This window comes from Bemisia tabaci, chromosome 4 (genome assembly GCF_918797505.1).
Source record: "Bemisia tabaci chromosome 4, PGI_BMITA_v3".
NCBI classification, from domain to species: Eukaryota; Metazoa; Arthropoda; class Insecta; order Hemiptera; family Aleyrodidae; genus Bemisia; species Bemisia tabaci.
In genome coordinates, this window is record NC_092796.1 from 23,988,560 (window position 1) to 24,012,316 (window position 23,757).

Consider the following 23,757-nt stretch of genomic DNA (forward strand, 5'->3'; position numbering starts at 1 on the left):
AACTTATACTAGGTTACACACATTTTTTTAATTTATATGGAGAGAAATACAACCTCTGAAAAATGAGGAGGGAAAAATAAAACAATTTTGCTTCAAAGTAAAAAATGTCTTTTTGCTTTGACATGGAATGCGGGTGACCGAACCCGGTCAAATGCCCAAGAGCCCCTGATTGCGTTCGAAGAGCACAAGGAGGCCCGTCAGTTTAAAAGAAGGATAATTTTGAGAACCCCTGAATTCCAAGCTCGTGGGGTTTGCGACGTTTTAATCTTCGGGTGCATTGGTCCTTTTCCAGAAGCGCAAGCGCTTCTGGGTTGGGATGCCTATGCAGCCTAGTTTCGTAAGAGTTGTACATTTTTGTTATGTAGTCCTCTACAGAATCAATGTTGAGGTCGGCGCGAATATCCGCGTTCCTCTCATACCATCTGGCTTTTGAAATGCTTCGTAATATTTTCATTTGTATGACTTCTATCTTTTTTAAATTTGACTTGGCTGCACAGCCCCACAACTGGCAGCCATAACTCCAAACCGGCCTCAACATTGACTTGTAGAGGAGCAGTTTGGTTTCTAGAGATAACTTGGATTTGCGGCCAATCAGCCACTGCATATCATGAAATTTAAGTCTTAATTGCTCGACTTTTTTCTTTATGTGTGCACCCCACTTGAGCCTGGAATCCAGGTGGAGGCCGAGATATCGGGCGACTGTGTCGCGAGGGATTTCAGAGTTTCCTAAGTGAAGAGGAATATGAGTAAATGGCCTGTTGGTAAATACAATTTCTACCGATTTAGACGCATTTAATTTGGTCTTATCTTTGTTTGTCCATTTATTAATCCTGTTTAGGTGGGATTGAGCGTTAAAACGTGCCTCCCTGTAGCTTTTCGACGCTGCTAGCACAAGCGTATCATCGGCATAAACTCCCAGTTTCCCCCCTCTCCCAGACTGCGGGATGTCTGTGGTGAAAAGGGAATAGAGAAGGGGGGAAAGACAGGAACCTTGCGGAACTCCTGCCCTTATTGGTCTGAAACTTGAGGTGGTATTTTCATATCGCACTCTAAATTGTCTACCTGATAAGAATGAAGACAGGAGTTCAACATGGTTACCTGGGAGCATTTTGTAGAGTTTTCCGATGAGGCGCTCGTGCCAGACACGATCAAATGCCTGCGCTACATCAAGAAAAACCGCCACACAGTATTCTCCCTTTTCCAGGGAGTCTTCTATAAATTTAGTTATTCTATGAAGTTGATCAATTGTAGAATGTTTCGCTCGGAAACCAAATTGGGCGTCGATTATTAGATTTTGCTTGCCAACTATCTCGTTCAATCTCTTAATGTACAGTTTTTCAAAGAGTTTGCCGATAACAGGCAACAACGAAATTGGCCTGTAAGATGCAGCCTCTGTAGGAGGTTTGTCTGGTTTTAAGAGGACGAAGATTTCCGCTATCTTCCATTGAGAGGGAATATATTTGCATCTAATGACAGCATTAAAGATTGAGACCAATTTCATTATTGCCCTGTTAGGCAAGTTCTTCAAAATCAGTCCTGAGATTTTATCAAATCCAGGTGCTTTGTTTGCCTTAATTTTACCTTTTATCTCTTTAACGATTTCTGAGGGAGATATGGTTTTTATTTTTATTGGTGGGATTTTTTTGATTTTTCGGGGTCTCAATGTGGACACTTCCCCTTCATTCTGCAAATCTGAGTCAGAACTGCCGGTGGAAACATCAGAGTCAGATAGTGTTTCCAGGTCTTCGTGCGGTTGAAAAGCGGCTTCAAAGTGATCAGCTAAAACCTCTGCTTTTTCAGCATCTGTATTTGCCCATGTATTGTCAGGTTTGCTGATTGGGAATTTTAACTGTTTTGGCCTTTTTAAATATTTTGTGGCTGCCCATAAAGAGTAGTTTTTATCTGCTGACGGAGACAAGGAGTTAATAAATTTTTTAAATTTGTAATTTAAAAATTCTTGTGTTTTTTTCTTTACTATTGCATTTAATCTGTTAAATTTTGAATTGTCTTCAGGAAAATGGGTGAAATTTGCTTTTCTTTTGGTTTTTCTTTTTAAACGAATAAGCTTTAGAAGTTCCTTTGGGATAGCGTAAGGTTTTATGTTATTTACAGCTACAGGTGTATTGGCTGCTGCACAGGATCTGATATTTTCCACCAGCAGCTCCGACTCCCTGTATAAATTCCCTGGTAAAAATTGGCGATAGGAGCTGCGTTTCAAAATAAGCCGACTAAAGAAGGCTATTGAAAATCGTATAGCTGACTGTAGAAAGTGGAGCAAATCGTATAGCCGGTCTCTACGAAGCTATAAAAAAGTATACAGTCGGGCTATAGTTCCTATCGCCGGGCTTTACACTTTATCGCCATTGGCTACAAAAGGCTAAAAGAAATTGTGTAGAAATTCGTGTGCTTTGGATACGGAAGGATACGTGAAGTTTGATACGGAACTATCATAATATTTAAAAAACACACATTATATTTTCCTTTAAAACATTTTTTTTTTCATCAATTATAATGAGAATAGTCCATACAGAGTGTGCAAACATTTCAAAATCATGAGTTGAAAAACGCTGACTCCGCGAGATTAAATATTAGAGCCTAACACAAAGCGCAGCGGCGACGCACTGGCGCCTACAAACCTAACAGGCATACTTCACGCATTGCGCAACGCGTGAAGTATCCCTGTTAGGTTTGTAGGCGCTAATGCGCGTTTCGCGCTCTCTGCCCGACCGCCGCGCCGCAGCGTGCCACGGCGTCTGAAGAAACTATTTCACACCAGAGGTATTGCACAGTATCATAAGAAATTGAAGGCGCCCCAACATATCAAGAATGACAGGCATCCTTCAAAAGTACGGAGCTTTCCTCGCAAAATAAATCAAGATAGCGATTACTATGGTAAAATGAAGTTTAAAGTAGCCTCTTGAAAAAAGGCATGATAAATTACTTTATCATTAGGTGGTGTTTAATAAAGTTTTTAAAATTTTGGCTTCGATAACAACTGGTCCCATTGCCTTTTTTCGAGAAATGATCGAATATTTATTGATCATGAACTTCTTTCTCTTTTCTTTCCTTTCCTTCTGACTGTCCGAACCTGTAACTCGAACTTCGCTTCTTATAGAGAAATATTTAAAGCTTTCAGAATTTGAAAGCTGGGTGCTTTTGAAATTTGTAAGTAATATGGATGTGACTGGTTATTTTTTGCTTTGTTTTTTAGGTTGATTGAGAGGTGCAGATAAACTAACACCAGGATACAATTTAAAATCATAATCTGTTATTTATTGCTTTCTTTTGTTTTCACTTAGACCAAAGCAGTGTCAACCAAACCAAGGTAAACGTCAAGTTACCATATTATAAACACCAAAAAAAATTGTAAATCAGGCATTAAATTATAACTGAATGAAACTAAAATTGCTACTTTTTTTATACGTGTTATTTTGTATCTTTCAATTCTGAGTAAATATAATTTTGGCTGGGTTTCCTATTTACTATGCAATTTGTTATTTTGTCGCTTGTGAACATCGATTGCTTGTTTTAGAGAATAAACTTGATTTAATGCTTCATTAAATTCTGACTTGATGAACCCAAATATTAAGTGTTCAGTGTTGCAACTTCGAACAAAAAAGTGACTTTCTGAAGTATTTTATGTGGTTCTGTGAGTTTAAAATTTTTTAAAAAAAGAGAGAGCAACTTGGCTGATGCGGAGATGGAAGAATTAAACAAAGTCGTCCAGAATCGGCTAGAAGTCCTCCTTTCATTATTTTTCACTCAAAAAGTGTTGCTTTGGCTTACACTGGAGAGACTGTATTGTTGGATTCTTGCTTCAATGGACTGCAAATAGACAGTGCTTGTAACTATTACTGAAAAGAAAGTCACTTTTAATAATATTTATAAATGAGTAGATGATATATCTTTTGTTGGAAAGATCAAGGTTAAGAAATGGGATATTTAAGAAAAACAAGAGATTTTGAAAATAGTCAAAGATATTGGCATTATTTAATTCGTAATGAGAGAACAGTTATTAACATTATATACAAAAAATATAAACAGGAAAATTACAAAAATGTACACGTTATTTTACAATAACACAAAATATCTATGAGTTTTGTATAAACTTTTTACAACAATGCTTAGATCCGAGGAAGTTTAAAAAAAGAGAAAAAAAAGAGTACATTAGTACAATAAATTACAACAAACAATTGTATGAAATATTGGTCAGACCTGGATTTGAAGATCAGTACATGACTGAAATTGATTAGGAGAGAGAAATTCAAGTACAATTATAAATAGGTATTTACTAAGAGATCAGTTTACCTAAAATTATACAAAATAAAAAATTCTAGATTTATTTCAACTAGACAGTGGAATATACTCAGCAGTATTTCTAAGCACAAGTAGATTAAAATGGTAAAAAGCTAATTTCGTGTATAAAATTATAAAATTCGAAAGCGAGTAATGTAAGAACACATCTACGGCTAGGAAATCGACTAAGTAAGTAGAAAGTTGTATAAAAACAAACTAAAATGACGTGTACCAAGATTTTGAAGAAAAAAAGTATTGTAAAACAGCTAAATTAATACATGCAAACAGAGAACTGTGATTTCAAGTTAGCAAAAATAACTGAAATTGCCAATTGTAAGGCACAACAGGAGTCACGGTGCGATCTCGCAAAAGATCTTTTAACCGGAGAAACTTTGAGCATGGCTGAACTTACAATATTTAGAAATATATTGTCAAAGAGAAGAACGTGACAATGATTGAGGAAAATAAAACATGGCGAAAAACTCCCTACATAGATGAAAATCAGTCAAAATTGTATGCTACCAATATGAAAATGTTGATCAATGATTATGTTGGAAACTTATACAAATCATTAAGGAGGATACCTGTGTTATGACAGTCAACTGCATGGAAATTTTTGACCGATGACAAATGTTTCTAGGTTCTCAAGGAGAAGTTTCGACAGGGAAAAAAATACATCAGGCAACAATGACGGTGCTATGCAGAGGGCAAATTATTCCAAGTTTTACTGAGATTAAAAAGTGCAAAGATGACGGGGAGAAGAAATTTAATTGATGAAATGAGGGGCGACAAAAAGGCACAGAATGATGTGCTCAAAATTAATTATTTATATCCTCAGCAAATTTAGTTGAACTAATAATTTTACAAAATTTACAAGATATAATACAGAAGAGGATACACATAATCATCTTTGGGGTACAAAAAACACAATGATTTGTTGGACAGTGAAGAAATTACGGATGGTTTGAAATTTTGTTAAAAGAGGTCAGAAATGTTTCAATTTAATCTTGAACTACAAGAGTACTTTTACTCACAGGAATTTACATGGGCGGAGATTGTTTGCTCTTCAACTGCAAAATAAAGCACTATTTTTTTTCTCTTTTCAATGGGAATATGGGGGGGGGGGGGGGGTGTTAAGACATGTGAGGAATGTCAGTCTGAGTTGAATCTAGAATTTTTTGTCATGACTTCAATACAGTTAACACAAACTTACACTTTCATTTTACTATGACTTATAGATACAAATACTTAGTAGAGCAAATATTACTGACAACTTTTTGATGTGATGGATTTCTGCTACTTTGAAAAAATACATTAAATTACAATATTAGATGTACCTCAGAATTTCAAAAAATTGAACAGTAAAAAACTTAAGGCAAAAATTTTAAAATATCTTTTTAGGTATTAGGTGATGTGAAGATACAGAACAACTGAGCATTTGAGCGTAAAATTCTATGAAATTGCTTAATAGTAATACTGGGTGTTTTTCGAATTATTTCAGTAAAAAATAAAATAATAACTGAATGCTAGAAATAAATAAAGCAATACTGATATGAACTCAGCAAAGTTATGCAAAACATGTTAAATTTTTGCTTTTTTCACGAAAAGCTTAGAATCTTTGCATTCAATCAGATTAAATGGAAAGAGGTTCTTCAGCACCAACTGACAGATCTTAATTTTTCATTAATAGATTGTGCAATGTGGGTAATAAGAGTTGAAAGAATCGCTCGGAGGCAAACATAGGCGGATCATCGAGAAATTTAAAATAGAGAGACTAAAACTTACCCATGAAAAGTGTTGGAAAATCAGAATGAAAAATGGCAGACTGTCAGTAGCTTGGATTACTTTCGTAGAAAAGCGAGTTACAAATTACAGTAAAGCTGGATTTAGAATGCTTTGAAACTTATCAAATTTTTGAGTTTGAATTCAATGATTACATGTGATCCATTTTAGGCAGGATACAATTGAAATCCATATCTGACCAATAAATCATAATTACATAGGTACCTATGACTTAGTAAATACATAACTTAACAGGAACATTATTTTTGTTCAAACAAAACAAATCATAGTAGGTTTTGCGATTGACAGTCACTCGCAATGTACGACGTTTTCAACAAATAGTTTGGGTACAAATGAGTTTTTGAAGACATACCCTCTCATTCTAATGATGATTGGTAGTGTTAAACAATTTGAGGGTCTTGAGGAGGTTAAGAAACAAAATAATGCTTCATGTGACGGATGATGTATGATACATGTATGTATTTGATAGGGGAGGGGGAGGATTCTTGGAGAGGAAAATTAGAAGAAAAAAATAATCCAAAAGATTTTGGATGAAAACATACAAAAAATAAATTACCTAGAAAATGTTTAGCAAAGTATATTAAGCAATAATTACTTCTTGCTTGTGAAAATTCCAAGAAGTTTTTTTACAGACAGTGATAAATTATGAGTTCAATTACTTTTGAGCAAGAGTAAGTCACAAAAAGAACTGTAGTTTGCTTCATAAATAGCATACTTAGCACAATGATAAGAGAACTTGGATAGAATATTCCAATCTGGAATTACCAAAGTATGTACTTACACAAACTCTTTAAGATAACCAGAGCTCCTACAGATAGAAGATGCTCCTACAGATAATAATAATAATTGAATACTCAAAAAAATTAGATTTTGTTTAAATACTGGAACAATACTAGGATTAGAATTCCAAAAACAAGCATTGGAATAGAGAGAAAAACATACAATAATTTAATGTTACTATTATTATTAGATTGCTATTGAACCATCCAGAGAAATTAAAACAAGGAAAATTTAATTGGTTCAGTCAGACAACGCTGCAATCATTTAATAATAGAATAGATAAATATCAGTTAAATTTAAAATGAGTAATTTTTTGTTCTTGAATAATAAGTTAGGAGAAACAGAAAAGAATTTAGTATCGTCCCCAAAGAGAAGGGTTTCGTGAAAATAAGAAATTCTGATGCTTTCCAGAGTCAAAATCTTTCAGAAATAGTCTTCGTTCTGATCAGAAAATATTCAGCTATTTGGAAAGGTAACAAAGCTTTATTTTCCTTTATATTAGCTTTCTAATTGGCTTCCTTCATAGCTTTATGTGGAGAAAATAGAAGGAGTAAAGAGGGCAAAAATACATGAATAAATTATCAATGACATTAACAATTAATCGGTAACTCTGATAAAGTCAAAATTTGTCATTTTGTAATTTACAAACGGAAGGGGGGGGGGGGATTTGGTCAAAGCAGAGAGTTAGGTAGGTATGAAGCGAAATATTTATGAGAGAATTTGTATTTCATCGATTTGGATCCCTTCATGTGGGGTGGTTAGTATGTATCACCATGGTGAGACCTCCTCGTGATATGATGGTCAGCAAAAAGTTCATTTGAGTCGAGAGGGGAGTTAGGAGCAAAACAGAAATGACATGCTTTGAACACATGAGCATAGTAACATGCAAATGCATATCAGGTCAACAAAGTCAATTATCAACTACCAACATGAAAATATTCTCGTTTTAGTCCATAGTACAAAAAATAAATAAAAAATTACAAAATTATAAAAATTAGTTTAAATTATCTGACTTAGTTTCGTTTCTTAATTAGATCACAAAGGAAATACAGTCACTAGGTTCTCACTCATACTGCCGCACACACTCTCATACATACTCGCTCTTCCATCCAGTGCTCTGGGACTTACTCCTCTGTAACGTGTAGACGGGCGCCGGATCCGGGGGCGGGGAGAGGACCGCCTTGCCGAAACACGGGTCTCCGGGGGTGATCGGCTTGACGAAGCAAGGGTCTCCTGGGGTGACCGGCTTGACGAAGCAAGGGTCTCCGGGACTCACCTCGATGTTCTTGATGTATGGGCAGGGGCCAGGGCCGGGCGCCCACGTGTTCTTGATCATGTGCGCGTTGCAGTTCCCGCGCTTGGCCACGTGGCTGTGGACGGCGTTCTGCTCGTTCTGCATGCGCGCCAGGTCGTCGGCGCGCTGCTGCTCCCGCTTCCGTTGGTGCTTCATGCACCAGACGGCCGTGGCCGCCATGAGCACCAGCGCCGGGACGGCGATCGACAGCGTCACGATCACCACGATGTGCTCCGTCGTGAGCCCGGACTCCTCCACCTGGATCGAGACGTGCCGCGAGATGTTGCTCACGGTCGCCACGTCTTCCGTCTTGCAGAGGGAGCCCGAGAAGCCGTCGGCGCAGTCGCAGCGGAACCCGTTGACTCTGTTCACGCAGGTGCCTCCGTTGGCGCACGGCGAGGAGGCGCACTCGTTCACGTCCTCGGAGCAGTCCTTGCCGGTGAAGCCGGGCCGGCACTTGCACTGGAAGTCGTTGGGGAGGACGATGCAGGTCCCGCCGTTGGCGCAGGGCGCCAGGAGGCAGCAGTCCACCTTCGACTCGCAGAGGTCGCCGACGAAGCCGGGCTTGCACTGGCAGCGGAATTTGTTCACTTGGTCGATGCAGGTCCCGCCGTTGCGGCAGGGGTTGCCGTGGCAGTCGTCGTTGTTCACTTCGCATCGGGGTCCGGAGAAACCCGAGGGGCAGGCGCAAGTGTAGCCCGCGTTACCGGCGAGCACGGAGCAGGTGCCCCCGTTGGCGCAAGGGCTCGGGTTGCAGTGGTCCTTGAGGTTCTGGCAGTCGGTGCCCGTGTAGCCGGGCGCGCACTGGCAAGTGTAACCGTGGGCCGTCGGGAGGCAAGTCCCACCGTGGTGACATGGCCGGTCGTCGCACGACATGGTCGAGATCTCACAGTGGGCCCCCAGCCAGTTTTTTGGACACTCGCATTTGTAGCCGTTTCCCAGTTCCTGCAACAAAACGAGACACCATAAAATTAACACGCGTTCAACCAAAAATATGACTTTTAAAATATCATTAAATGCATATTAAGTGACATTCAAAGGAAAGGGGGTCATGAGCAACAGCTCGGCCTGGAGCCTCTCCACGCCTTCATTTTTTCATTTTTATTTTTTTGAGAGAGATTCACTAATGAATTAACTGGCGTTAATTCCTGAAATAACGAGTCCTTATCTTTGGGGCCTGAAAATTGTAGTACTCGGTGTTTGGACGGGCGGCTGGAATTCCTGCATAAATTCACACAGCCTGAATTGGGCTGCAGGGAGGCCGCGGCTAGCTCGAGCCTCGTGAGAGAAACTCCACTCGCACGGTGGCTGATGATCTCCTGCAGTGGCGTGGCGTTAGTTGCGATACATCGATTGTTATGCCATTTAAACCTATGGAAAAGGATCGATATACAGGGGGTTCGCAGCGAACACCTTAATAATCGATTATTTACCATAGGTTTAAATGGCATTAGAATTCGGCAGCTCCTCGCTCGAGCGGCAACACCGCGGGAATAACGAGCGTTTCAGAGAGCGCAATTAATTTACACACGAGTGCGAGAAAAATTAGAATAATGAAAAAATAAGGGCACATGCGCTCTTGCCAGATTCACTCGAATAAAACTTGGAATTTGCCGGGGTGACGGATACTGGACGGCTCCGTTTGGCAACGCCGGCGGCGAATTTAGTGAGCGTTTAATTAGCTGAGAATGACGCTATAACGCGTGGAGTAGCCGCGACAATGGGCTACTTTCTTCGGAAAGAAATGGAAGACGCAAAGTAGGCGTACAGGCTTCGAAGGTAGGTTAATCACGAGGAGTATGAAAATTTATTACGACAAGTCCGAGAAAACGGGGGAAAATACTAAAAAAAACCCTCCTTAACTCACAATATTTTGAGCGATAATTAATTTTATCTGGTTTCAAAAGTTTAATGGTTTATATATTTATTTAATTTCCTTTAATTGACTTTACTTTAATTTGGTTTTACGTTATTTCATTCTTCTGCGTTATACGTTACGTATTTCGTGCAGCGATTCCATAGTTTTCGTCATTCGTTAAGAACGATGATATTCGAAGCTATCTTTAAAAACCGATGAGAATACCGGTGTAAGCGATGACGTCACCGATGGAACCGATGATATCAGCGTGAAGAATTCGGATGGGAATAAAATCCAACTTACTTTGCAAGTTCCGCCGTTGAGGCAGGGCTGGTGGGCGCAGTCGTTGAGCTCCTGCTCGCAGTTTTCGCCGGCGAAGCCAGGCGGGCAGCTGCAGGTGTATGAGCCTTGGCCGGTGTTGAAGCAGGTGCCTCCGTTGCGGCAAGGCTTGTGGTTCGTACAGTAGTTTAGGTCCTGGTTGCAGAACAGACCGCCCCAGCCCTCGTTGCACAGGCAGTCCCAAGGTTTCTGGCAGCTCCCGTGCAGGCAGCCCGGGTACCGCTCGCACTCGTCGCAGAGACGCCCTTTCCAACCGCTGTGACACCTGAAACACAAGAAACAAACCCTCGATCAGTAAAAAATCCGAGGAAAGCTAATTTTATTTAGAGGTTCGGTACCACTTTCGTGCCCGAAAGTTCGGAACATCCGATTCGGTGACTGAAGAATCGCAACGTTGATGCGTGATTTTGGTACCACCTCGCGAGGTGGTTTCGAAAAAGGTTCGACCTATCGAAAAACAACGCACCTCATTGGTCGAATCTGGTAACAACGGTGTCCACTGGAGTTGGTGATTGATGAGACAAACCGGGACAGAACTTCCCAGAGAGGTTCGGGACTTTGAGGCCTCGATAGACGATCAAATTCCCGAACCAATTCCGATCAAAGTAGCATCAAAGTGTCGGGAGTCATCAGTCTTAAACTCATTAATTTGCTTCATTTTAAAATGAAAACTTGGCAGAAATGTTTCCTGTGGCAGGAAATGATGAATGGTGGCACTCCGTTCTGATCTTGCTTTGAACAAAAAAGTGCGGCCCGTCAAAATTTGATGGTAGATGGTGACCACCAGTCATCAGCGTGTCTACTTTGATCGGAATCGGTTCGGAATTTGATCGTCTATGCAGGGCTCTAGAATTCGCTTGCAGAGTGGCGTGTTTCCGAATTCCACCGACAAACATCGGATTCTTCCATCACTCACCGCGCGCGTAGAGCACGACGCGAGGATGCAGTCTTCCTGCTATCGAAGTACCGAACTACCGCGGGTACGGAGTCGAGCCGTGCGAGAGTGGGAGAGACTCATCTGCATTAAAACTCGCGGGCGCGACGCTGCGGGATCGTGCGAGGATCCCGCCAGGAATTTCGCGAGGGCCGCAAGATCGGCCGACCCTGGAAACAGCTGCGAAAGGTGCGGGAGAGGAGAATCCCGGGACCATTAATGTTAACAAGTTTTAAGATCATGCAGTACCTACAGGTTGCAGTGCAGCATGCAGCGCCGCGTTGCCGCCCTGGGCGCGACTCGCCGATCCGAGCCCGCGGAGTCGGGATTTTCCGCGCCACGCGTGGCAGCTCCGCTCGGCGTTTAGAGTCCTCCGCGGCGGGGAGGGGGGGAGGCGTTCTCACGGTACTTCGGACCCAGTTGTGCTCGGCACATTGTAAATAGTCGGCTAGCGGCTAGCAGTAAAAACAAAAATAAAATGAAAAAAAGAAGAGAGATGGAAGTGCGGGGGAGGGCGCGAGGAGGTAAACAGAGAGCTCCACCGTCGAGCTTGACAAATTCCGCGCGGACAAGTTTGAGTTCATTTCGCGAAAAATTCCAACGCAACGGCGGCGGCGGCGGCGGCGGCGGCGCAGCGGGCAATAGCACCGAGGTAGCTGACTCAGCCGGGCCTTGAAACGTGCGAAAAAGTCAGCAGTACCGCCTTCCCCCCCCCCCCCCCCCCTTCCACCACCACTCTTGCCTGTTAAAGATTTCAACCGGTAAGAAAAAAAACCGGGGTGGAACCTCGAGGATTAATCGGGCTTATCGCTCGAACTTTTCGTTTGAAATATTTTAAAATGCACTAAAATCCATTATGTATGACGTAATTCTAAAACAAGGGATTGGGAAAAGACACCTGAGAGTGGAGACATCAATCAACAACATCTGTCCGAGACCGCAATTCCGCTTTATCAGCCTTCATTAAACTCGTAGCTTAATTTGAAGAAATTCACGATTCGCGGAGCAAAGAGAAAATGTCGAGGGATGAACCGCACTGTTTCGGCTCGCTCATCCACCGGACCGATGGAATCGTCGGCGAGCCGCCATGAGAAATCGGACACCTGATCACCGAAGGGTGAGCCAGGATCAATGGGTTACCGATAAACAGGCGTAATTCCTCCCACGTAAAACTGAGGGATGAAAGGATCAAAAAGTCGCCACCCCAGCCCCGATTACGCAACGGTGCGTGCGCGGAACAGATCCGGCCGCAGGGATGCGAGCTTCGACGAGAGTGGGGGAGGGTAGCTTTCGCGGTCATTTATCACTTAATCTTTCCGTCGCATTACGCGCGAAAATCGGGCGGGAGGGATCATCCCTTCAGCGAGGGACCGCGGTTCTGTCCGCGACGAGTGAATTATTCAACGGACTTCCATCGAAGTTGAATCGGTTAAAAATTTTGCCCATTTCAACACCATTAATAGAGAAATAACCCATTGATATTTCACTAATAGTTTTGTGACTGTAATTGTATGTTGGATCCAATGGAACTAAGTGCATTGTGACACGGGCCCTGAGACCCATAAGAATACATGCATGACAGGGCTCATGTCCCAATACACACAGTTCATTTTGATTTGAGTGCGTTCAGTTGAGCAATAACCCTTCTAAAACGAGGAGTCGTCGATAAACCCTTTTCATGAATTGATAGATGATGGGATCATTAATCATTTGATCGATTAGTACGTTTATATCCAATGAAGCTTGCAACTAAAATTTAAAAAATCGATAAAAAATATTATCTTAGAACTGACGAAAAATGTTAATTTGCGTAAGATATTTTCAGTTTTTGTTCTTTCTTTGTACTACAAGCTTTTGTAATAATTAGAAGTAGGTATTCATAAATACTGATATACAAAGCTCAGTGAAGAGAAGGATGATTGTTAAGATCCCAAGATCTAAATTTATTCATTTTCCTTCCTAATTCCCGCTCAAATATTCGGTGTGCGTCGTGCTCGTAACGTAGGTCAGCCACGCGGAAGGGTGTATTTTTAATGATGGTCATTCCCTCCCTTCCAACTGTCTCAAAACGATGTTCGTTCTGATACTTGCATTTTTAGGCTCGGACTCGTTCTACACTCTGGCTTCCCTAATCAAGGCTCCGTCACTGTCTTACGTCTGGGAATTCCGTTCGGAACTCTTCCTTCGCCGGCACTTCCGCCCCTATTTGACTATCAAACCGCACCCGCTCGCTACGGAGACGATCGCCGGCGAAGCAGGTGCGCAGAGTTCTTTTCGGCGTCCCTTTCCTATCCTCACACCGATCGACCTCCCACATTGCGCTCAGAGACTCACTCATAGGTTCACTTCGCAGAGTGCTTCCTTTCCTTGTCAGTCTAAAGTTCCGGAATTCGGAACGTCTTTTGTTCCAATTTTTCCCACTCCATGAGCGTCAAAAGTTCCGGAATTTATTTTGGAGTATTTCAAAAGTTCCGAGAAAGTTCCGAAAAATGCAAAAGATCCGGAAAATTTCAGTAATCTCAAAAATTCCGGAATTCGCTACTAGTTTCGAGAAATGTGAGTACTGTCGCTACGAAACTCTGAAGAATTTTCATGATGCCGCGACGCCGAGTAAGATTTTCCGGGCGATTTTTCCCCCACTGGAGGTAGAAACTTAATAAGGATATCAACTCGTACGATCAATACAGAAAATGAGGGATTTCTCGGATCCGGCGATGAATGGAGCGGGCGGCGATTTGCATGCGAGTGATTCAATTCGCCGGACGATCTCATTAAGGAGCAAAAATAAATCGAATAACTCCCGCTGAATCGGATTTGATAACCGTAATTACCTCCCCCCGCCTCCCCTCGCGAGATTCCGTGAGTCATCTCCAACCTCCAAAGTCGCGAACCTTACCTGCTGGAGCTGCAACCGAGTCGATGCAAAAGGCTTCCGCACGGGGTTCGGCAGGGGGTTCGCGGGGAAGCGATAAAAATCAAGTCCGCCGCAGTAAAAAGAACCAGTTTAGTGGCAGGCCGTTTACATGTCATTGCGACCGGCCGCAGACTGCAGTGGCGGAGTTTTTTACTCCTCTTACCTGAGCCGATACTGTTTAATTGATTTATTGGAGCTGCGCGGAAGGGAAGGTTGCCGAATTTCCACCGAAGATCGGGTTCGTTACTTCGATACGATCGGGTTCATCAGTTAGGGGGGATCTTGCAATCTCTCCACTCCCGATCGGTACCCGTATGTCTCCGCGCATAAACTAAGCGATGACAATAATTGCTGGCTTTGGTTTTTTGCGGGCACCACCGCTGGAGTCGATTCGGGAGACCCTGATTTCCACTGGCGTTGAATCATTTTTAAATTGACAGGTGTGACGGTCCGCCTGCATGTCCTAAAAAGGGACCGAATCCAACGGGCAATACTCGAATCGATTAGTCAAATTGGACGATGATTTACACGTCGTTCCAGGATGATTTTTTGTACTTTTTCGGACACTCCGTACAATGTAAGGAATCAATCTTGGAATCAGATCGGATTCAAGGTGGTCTTGAACCACTAGTTCTAGCGACAGGACACTTGAAATTTTTAATTTTTCCCTGTCCCGGGGTAATTATTCAACGTACTTTACCCCGAGTGCGGCGAGGAGAATTCGCCGGTGAAGGCCAGACCCCACGTGGTCCGTCGCACGATCCCTTGCTCCCCTGGTCCATCGTCCGTGTGCAATATCACAAATTAACCGCGCGACCTCCCTGACCCTGACCAACCTCCTCCCCCTCCCCGGAGCGTCTCGAGGCATCCGTCCCAAAGCTCGCGTTTCCAGCTGCAGATGACTTTTCTCACTCGGTTTTTTTGCCCCGACCTAGCGCTAAATGAACAAGTGATACTCAGCAGAATGACTCACTCTCAGACTCCCACGTTGCCAAAACGCTCTTTTGTAACGTGACAGGAGATCACTTCCAGTTGATGATTCAAAATATATCGATTTATATCCCTTACGAGGCATTAAAAGAGGTGGTGATAAATAGCTGGTTCGATTTCGGTCCTACTGCAGCCGATTCGAGTGAGTGATAATGCTAATTGGATCCAAACAAAAGCGCAACCTCTTTACAGCTCCAAATCGGATAAATCTTCACTCTCTCGTTTCCCTATCCGGGATTTTGAAAATTACAGATTTCCTCCTTGTTTCCTTGTAATTTGCGCAGGGAAATTGTATATGGCGCATCTAACATTCGTGGTTTACAAAAAATGTCGTGCTGAACGTTACCTTAAAAATTTTGGAGATTCATGATGGTAGGAAGGGTTTTCATGGAAGCATTCCTTCAAATATTCTGTTAAAATTATTGAATCATTATCTGGTAGGAGCGTCGTTTCAACAACGTTAATTGATGAAGTTAACAAAACGCTACCTTCCCCTATACATTTTGTCCATCCCAAAAGGCGCACGGAATTCCTCCCTCGCTTTGCCTCGCGACTGACAACGTTTCAACACCCCGAAAATCAAGGTGTCACGCGACAGATCTTAATTAAGCGTTTCAACAGGTATCTCCTCGGAAACAATCCCGAGCAGGGGTGCACAAAGGGAACAAAGGCATCCGGAACCGGACAAAAGGTAGAGCAGAGAACAAGGTAAAAGGCGTAGAAAAATGGGCACTTACAGGCATTCTCCGGGCTTGCTGCAATGTCCGTGCTGGTCGTCGCAACCGGGCAAACAGATAGCTGCAAAAAACAAAAAAAAAACAGTTCCGATTAACATCGAGCAACAGGTAAGCAAATCGATTTTGGACGGTCCTCCGTCGTACAAAGGCCCGTTTCAGCTGCATCGAGGCCTAGATAATGGCCAAGACGTCCAGCGCCTTTCGCCCCTCACCCCGCCGCCCGCAGGACCACCTGGAAGCTGCGCGAGGCCCAGCGATAACACCTACGGTTATAAAATGATTCCGCTATAGCGCAATTCAAAGGCTCGGCCCGGATCGGAACGAAACGCGATTCTGAGAAAAAAGCGCCGATGCTCACAATCAGTCGTTCCCGCTTCTCTTTACGGTAGTCAGTCATTCCAAGGGCTACCCCCTCCCCTTTTTTGACTCTTCTCCTTTCACTCGCCCCAAAACTGCAGGCTCATCGCTGTTGCGTGGACAACCGTGTACAAACGACACTGGGGCCCAAGGACCACAACAAGCTGTTTCGAATTTCTTGGATTTTTTTTTTGCCTTCGGCCAGTCAACGTTCATTCATAGCCTTAAAAATTATTCGAGCCGTAATTTATGTACATGCGAAACGACAGGAGGTTAAAACTCGAAATGCATTGCGGATGAAGAACGTACATTGCATAAAAGGACATTCGTCATGTAAGGCTTCGAATGCATTGCTTCACGTTTCGGAATCTTCGTGCAGGGGTGACAATGGGAATCACAGGATATACAATTTTTCTGTTAAAGTCCTGGAGGTAATTTTGATACATAAACGCTCATTTAAATACTATCACTCAGTGCACACACACAGATTACTGAGTAGCCATTTTGGGAATTCTTCGTCCAGGCACGTAACTTCGGGGCAGAGAAATTGGAAACAAATTGAGGGATGGGAGGAGACAGTTGGGACTTAAGTTGGTAATACATTAAACAAAAACCAACATTTTTATTTCATGATAGAAACAGCATAAGTGCCATTAGTTTTGATGGGCAAAAATGCGCTTTAACTGTTGAGCTCAAATGAGTGGTTCCTCAATGCAAAATATGATCCATAGGAAAAATCTCAAGAAGCCACTCGCGCTAGGCAAAACCGCGTATACGTCATACGATTACAGCAGGGAGTTAGGCGGTTTTCGCCCGAGACACCTTCAGTGTGATTCCATCGGCGGCAAGAAGGCGCGAGTGCGAGCTAGCGGCGGCGCACAGTGGATCGAGTCAATTAGAGAGGTTGGACATGAAACTTTTTACTAAAACTGTAAATTTTGATGTTAATTTGGTCACATTTTAAATTTCAAGGGATCCCCCGGGAAGAAAATTTCACAAGGAAACCATTAAACCCACTTTAAGAACCTCAAAATTGTGTATGAACGGCTTAAAAAGTTCCCAAAAGTTGTCCAACTTTTCCTATTGACTCGATCCACAGTGCGGCGGCCGAATCCGCGGCGATTACACGCGCGCGGACAGATTTACAAGTCATCAGCGTAGGAGCCAATTGAAGTAGCGCACTCGATTAGGCTAAACAAATACCAACACACCGGGCTCCGGGCCCCGAACAATTCCGGGGCGCAGCGGAGCGGGGGGCGGAAAAATCCCCGCGGGCCGGGCGAGCGGCGTTCCTCTCTGTCGGACCAATTAATCATGTCTGGTGTCTTATAAATCATAAGACAAGACTCGCGTCGAGGGGAGGGCGGCACGTATCTCTTTTCAACGTGCGCGCCCGGTACGACACCCGATTTGGATTTCAGTCACGTGGCCCGGCCCCGGCCGATCCTTCCGAGAAATGATTTCTTAACTCGTATTTAATCAATGCGTCGGTGCATCGGCGCATCGCTGCAGTGCCCAGTGCGACCGAGGCTGCGGAGGAAGTTACGGCTCCGACCGGACCTTCCTCCAGGCGGAGTTGCCGCCGGCGAGAGAACCGGCGAGAGAACTTGAAGAAGCGACAGGGAACTTAGAGCTGTGGTTATTGCAGAACTCTGGCAAAGCATTGACGGGGAGATGGAATAAAACAGATTTAAGGACGACATTTGGACTGCAGTTTGCAATCAATCAGGAACTACAATTTCTGGCGTAATTTGAGAACAATATAAGTACTATTAGTTTCCCTGTGCACAAAAGTGTTTTCGCAGATGAGCCAGACATTATAGTTCCGAATTGCAAAATATAGTTAATTTGATCAACTTATTCCCGAATTCCTATCGCTCCTTCTCTCATTCCGTTTGTTCATTGCCGTGCCTCAATTCCCAATCCATTCCAGTTTATAATCTTTGCAAATTTATGAGAATGTAATCTTTATTCCCGTTTGTGACGCTGTGGAGGCCTAAAATAAGGGAGCCAATCAGAAATGGATTCGTAACGTTTTTACTCTCAGTGTAAAGGAACTCTACCCCGACGCGAAATGCGATTGATCCTCCGAGTCACTTCGTCGCTTGGCTGACAAAGGGCGTAACTACACATTAAGATGAGCCCAGAAAAGCATTGAAATGTATGTAAGATAGGGTTTATTGCGGAGTGTAGTTACGCCCTTATGTCAGGGTCAGGTAGACGACGACTTAACCTCACAACAGTCCGCGGGGGCAGGACATTGAATAGGCCGCGAGGAAGAATCAAAGTGCATCGGAGCCAACCGGCAACTCACAAGACTGCACTTAGGTAATGTATTGCCCACGTTTCACTTGAGCCACGGATTCGAAAAACTTAATTATTACGACTCCCCCCCTGCCCCTCCCCCCGGGCCCTGCTCCCCCGGATTAGCCAATAACAAACATCCGCTAGGGAGCCCGGAGTCGTCGTGGAGCGCGTCCGCTCGCTTTGTCGGGATCGAATTGTTTGCTCAAACTTTTTCATTAAGACCCCGAGACTTTATCGCATTAGAATTTAAGCCGGCGGATTGAATGGAACGTGAGCCTCGTCCCTTCCTCCGTCCCTCCGCAGCTTCTGAGCTCGGCTCGGTCGGGTTTGATTTCAGCGGGGCCACAATCAGATCATCGTCGTTTGTCTTGGACGGGACTTTACGCAATCGGAAAGCACAGGAAGGCACGTTCGAGAATCTTCGTAAGACATTTTTTTCGTCTTCCCCTCGTCCAAATCCCCACGGATTTATGTATATGTTTTATATATTTATAAATATATAATAGTATTTCACGAGATTTAAAGAAAATAGAGAACAAGTAGATTTAATACTGTGACGGCCTTCGAGTTTTTAAGCGATTGTGATTTGCGACTACACTGGAAAAAAAAAAAAAACACATTGGATACAGAGTCCAGACTCTTGAAAACATTGACAAGAAAAAATACTTTTGATTTTATCAGATTTAAGCTTACATCTAGAGGAAATCCGCTCAAATTAAGAGGCTTGGTTCTTAATTTAAGCTTAAATCTGATTGAATCAAGAGTATTTTCTCTTGTCAATGTTTTCAAGAGTCTGGACTCTAGATCCAATGTGTTTTTTTCCAGTGTATAGATATTAGACTGTATAGACTATATAGATTGCCGGTTTAGTCAGACATCGACCGAAGTCCCCCTTCACAGCCTCCTCCCGCGGAGAACGTGATTGACTTTATTGCTACCATTTACATTTCACAGTGATGGGAAGTCGTGAGTTCGGCTGATTGGTTCGCAATGCTTGTTGCCCTATGCACCCCCCCCCCCCTTCCCCCGCGGTCACCGGCTGAGATTCGATTTTGAGGGGTCAACTCTATTCGTTAGAGTTGAACTCGTTCAGTCAATATTTGAAATAACCTCAGAACGTGAACGGTGGATTCGAAAGCGCGGACTGTAGGTCCGGAGGTTTTTTTTCGACCGAGGCTTAGGTGGCTCGAGGCGGCCAAACGAATCGCTTCGTGGGTTGAATAGAATTGAATGTCGTTTCGAAGCGTGCTTTGGTGGAAAGTTGGGTCATATAATGGCGCAGTTGAGTTTATGGCATACGTGCGACTATAAGTCTGATGTATGCTACTTTGCGCTGCAGTATAATGATCGATTAAGGAGTGAAATATTGAGTCAGCCCCTGAGAGCTCCTGCGATTGGTATCGATCACTCTGATACAAAAAGATTAAACTTTTTTGTGACGTAAAACTTGCAATATCTTTTCTGTTCTACGATGGGTGGTGAAAAAATTGGCTATTTCGTGAGGAAGACATTTTTTTTTTGGCGTTGGTTTCATTTCATAACAGTCAGATTTAGGAGTTGAAAAATTTGACAAAAGAAAATACATGTGATTCAATCGGAATTTCGCTTGAATCGAAAGGAAATCCGCTTAAATTAACAGGCTCGGCACTCGATTCAAGCAAATGTCCGATTGAATCAAGAGTATTCTTTACAGTCATACTTTTAAGAGCTTAACTCTGGATCCGGGAGACTTTTTTCCTGTATTCGCAAAAAACCTGGGTATTCAGCAGTGCTTAATTGAAAACAATGCCAAGATCTGCATTAAATATTTCTTGAGGCATTTTCCACTGTTAGGGAAGGTTCGAAGACGACCAACCGTGATCTGGAGAGCTGAGCGACGGGCTCAAAAGAAGCTCTGCGGGCAAGGGCAAGATCAGAGCGCGCAGAGCTGCAGCAGGGCCTCCGGAGTGGAAGGGGTGAAGCCGAAAGGCGTATTAATATTGAGACAGAAGCAGATGCATGGTAAGTTTCAAGTCCCGGGAGCGAGTCTCGCCCCGACAGCTGCGGCACCCCCGCACCCCCTCGCCCCGCGCCGAGGCTTAAAAAGAACGTAAAAAGTGAGCTGATTTCTTGCCAGCTGCCACGCGCGCCAATTCCGCCGGGACTGACGACGACGCATCCGACGCGCGATGCTCATTGCTCGGCGGGCGCAAAGCAACACTTGCGAGGATCCCAATTCCACCCTGATTCATAGCCTGTTGCGCCCTTTGACAGGTACACAATACCCGATACCGCACCCTAAATTACACGCACCCTAGTTGACTTTGTGTCCTTTGCAATTGTGCCCGGCTTCATAGCCTTATTAAGCTGTAATCGCTCGCTGTGCTGTTGATAAGGAGGCGGAGCACACACAACCCCTAAGTAACAACGACGGGTGAAATTAAAACTAGATAGCAAATAATATTGATTTGTCAACGATCTTTAAAATCTTCATCTTGTCCCAGTACCACATTTCGCAATGATGAACTATTATTTCAGACTCATTTTAAAAACAACTTTCGTGCCGTTTTGTTTTCCTATGCTGATAAGCGATTCTAAGGATGCGCCAAGAATAGTACTTCCCAATTGCAGAATGAAGTCCCTTTGAGGTAAGTGTGAAGGAAAATTGTGTAGATCAAGTGCGAGCCAAAACTTGTGAAATTCCGAAATTTTACGCCATTTAGGTATAGGCTTTTACAGATTAACACTCTACAATTTACTCTTATTATCATTTTTTCCTAATTCTTTGTTTTAGGAAGTTTGCAGTTTAGTTGACCTGAGATGATATCCTTTTTTTGACAGTTTTTATCATCTCACCAAAATAGGAACCGAGAAGAGGGTGAAAACGCGGGGGAGGTGCAGCGCATCGGGAAATTTTCCCCCGGGCTCGCTCTCCGGGCTGGAGGCGCTGGTGCATGCATGCAAATTGAATTAAGGGTCAATTATCAGCTCCGAGCAGGGATTGCAATTGTGCTCTGTTTATCTGCAAAAACACCGCATCGGAGACGGGCGGCCCGGGCCGCGGCAACTCGGGCGGAATTCAGGTCATTTTCGGGTCAGGAACTTCTGCGATTCATGTCGGATCCACTCCCGCCTTCCTGCAACACGTGCTCGCCGACTTCGTAACTTTCCTCCGTCCTTCTTTTTTTTCGTCGCCCGAGTTAAAAGTCGTGTTCCGAGTCAGACGAGTCTTATCCTATTTTTATTCACTTCATCGCCTTTTACTTCACACTTTCTGGTGCCAAAAAAGAGTTTACGGTTTACAGGTTTAAGCTTTCGGATCGGTTCGAAAAACGCCGAGAACGGAGGAAAGTTTTGAATGGAATCCAAGGGAGGACAAATTAAAATTGTAACTAAAGTGCATCGGAGAAAAAATAAAATTTAAAGGGAGATATTCAGAAAAAGGTTGGAAATATAAATTCCGAAAGAGCCATCGAGTTTGTTAGGGTCTTTCTGGAGTTCTTGGACCGAGTGTATCAGGGGGAAAACAGAGAGAAAGTTCCTTTTTCTTCTAGCTCAATTCGTCAAACTTCACTTCAAGGATGCCAAATTTTCCCTCGCAAATTGTATATAGCCTGGAGAATGTTCGACACTTCTAACTGAAAATTTTACTGATTTCTCCTCAGATTACATGCGAAAATCAGAAAAATTTTGGGAAAAATTACACGGGTACACTTTCCTAAAATAAATCAATTGTTTGAGTCAATTTGACAACCTTGGAATGGGGTTACGTTCCTTGGTCCGAGAGACGACGAATCGGTTCCCATTTTCGTTTTAAACCAATTTTTTCATCGGTAAAAATGGATTTCCTTTTTTTTTTTTTTTTTTTTTTGGGTGGGGGTGCATGGAGATGATTCCGAGGTTTCCCAGGGACTCAGGGGGTGGGAGTAAGGGTGTTACGAATTTGTTCCCCTTTTCGTTTTAAACCAGTTTTTTCATCGGTAAAAATGGATTTCCATTTTTGGGGGGTGGGGGTGTATGAAGATGATTCCGAGGTTTCCCAGGGACGCTGGGGGTGGGAGTAGGGGGTTGGCGGGGGGCGTTGGTGGAGTCACGACGGGCCCGGACGTCTCGGGAAGGAACGCGAGCGAGCAATTAATCGGAGGAGCATATGGGCCGCATGGGCATGCTTGCAGGGCCGGGGCCGGAGCGGTGGCTTACCGGCGCGGCGGCCCCGACTATTGATTACCGATATAATAATGAATAAATGCCCGGTTCCAGGGGTCAATGTGAAATTGTGCCCGGCTATTACTCAGCCTCGGGCGGCTACGATCCTCTTGCCCCGGGCCGGAGCCCCGAGCGTGGGAACTCCCAACGCCCCCCCCCCCCCCCGCCCCCCTCCCCCTTGGACCACAAACTTGGTCACTAACACTAATCCGCATCAAAACTGGGCTCCGCAACGCGCCTGAGGCACACTACTCCCTCCCGGAAAAATTTCGTCGAGTAGGAGGAAAAATGGGGTTGAATAATATTAGAGGGACGCACAATTTTTAACGAAAGCGGCGAAATTTTCGAAAAAGTTCAAAAAGCCGTGGAAACTGACGTAAGAAAATGTCAACACACAAAAGCGGCAAAATTTTCGAAAAAGTCCAAAAAGCCATTGAAACTGACAAAAATGGAAGGTCAAAATTCCTAGCACAAGGGAGGATATATCATCCCCCCTCCCCATCCCTAAAATGACACCATTAAGTAACGTCACTGTGAAAAATGCGTGGTATTCTGAATTGATACGACTGCCCTACGATAAAATAGGTCGGGTCAGGGGGGGGGGGGGGGGGGTAAATTTACATGATGCAGGCTGAGCGACTCTATATGATCTTAATTCTTTGAATCTGTGTTTTGACAGTAATCAATAATTACTTAAATGATTTCGTCTTGAATTAAACGTCCGAACGAACCCCGAGATGAATCCGACATTGCTGCCTTCCGTTTTTTCCCCGTTATCATTCTTTCTTTCCAGCGAAAAAAAAAAACGAATTCTCCGGCGGTTAGGAAACTATTCCGGGAGGTACTTTTTCCTCCGATTGGTCGTCGACGAGTTATGACGATGACGGAGGATATGAAATTTAGAATCGGGGCGAGACGTGGCAAGTGGTTGCCCGCATTCCCGGGGCGAGGACTCGGCTCGGA

At 43.7% G+C, this 23,757-nt stretch overlaps 1 protein-coding gene across 1 annotated transcript in view; it reads right to left on the reverse strand.

Moving 5' to 3' along the window:
• Positions 1–3,959: 3,959 nt before the first annotated feature.
• The window catches only part of LOC109039052 (uncharacterized), a 62,297-nt gene continuing 42,499 nt past the window's right edge, over positions 3,960–23,757 (reverse strand). The window contains exons 5-7 of the mRNA XM_019054383.2: positions 15,946–16,006; positions 10,335–10,635; positions 3,960–9,118 (exon numbers count right to left, since the gene is read on the reverse strand). Of these exons, the coding sequence (XP_018909928.2) occupies positions 7,967–9,118; positions 10,335–10,635; positions 15,946–16,006 (1,514 nt within the window). The 3' untranslated portion in view covers positions 3,960–7,966. The remainder of the gene's footprint in view (positions 9,119–10,334; positions 10,636–15,945; positions 16,007–23,757) is intronic.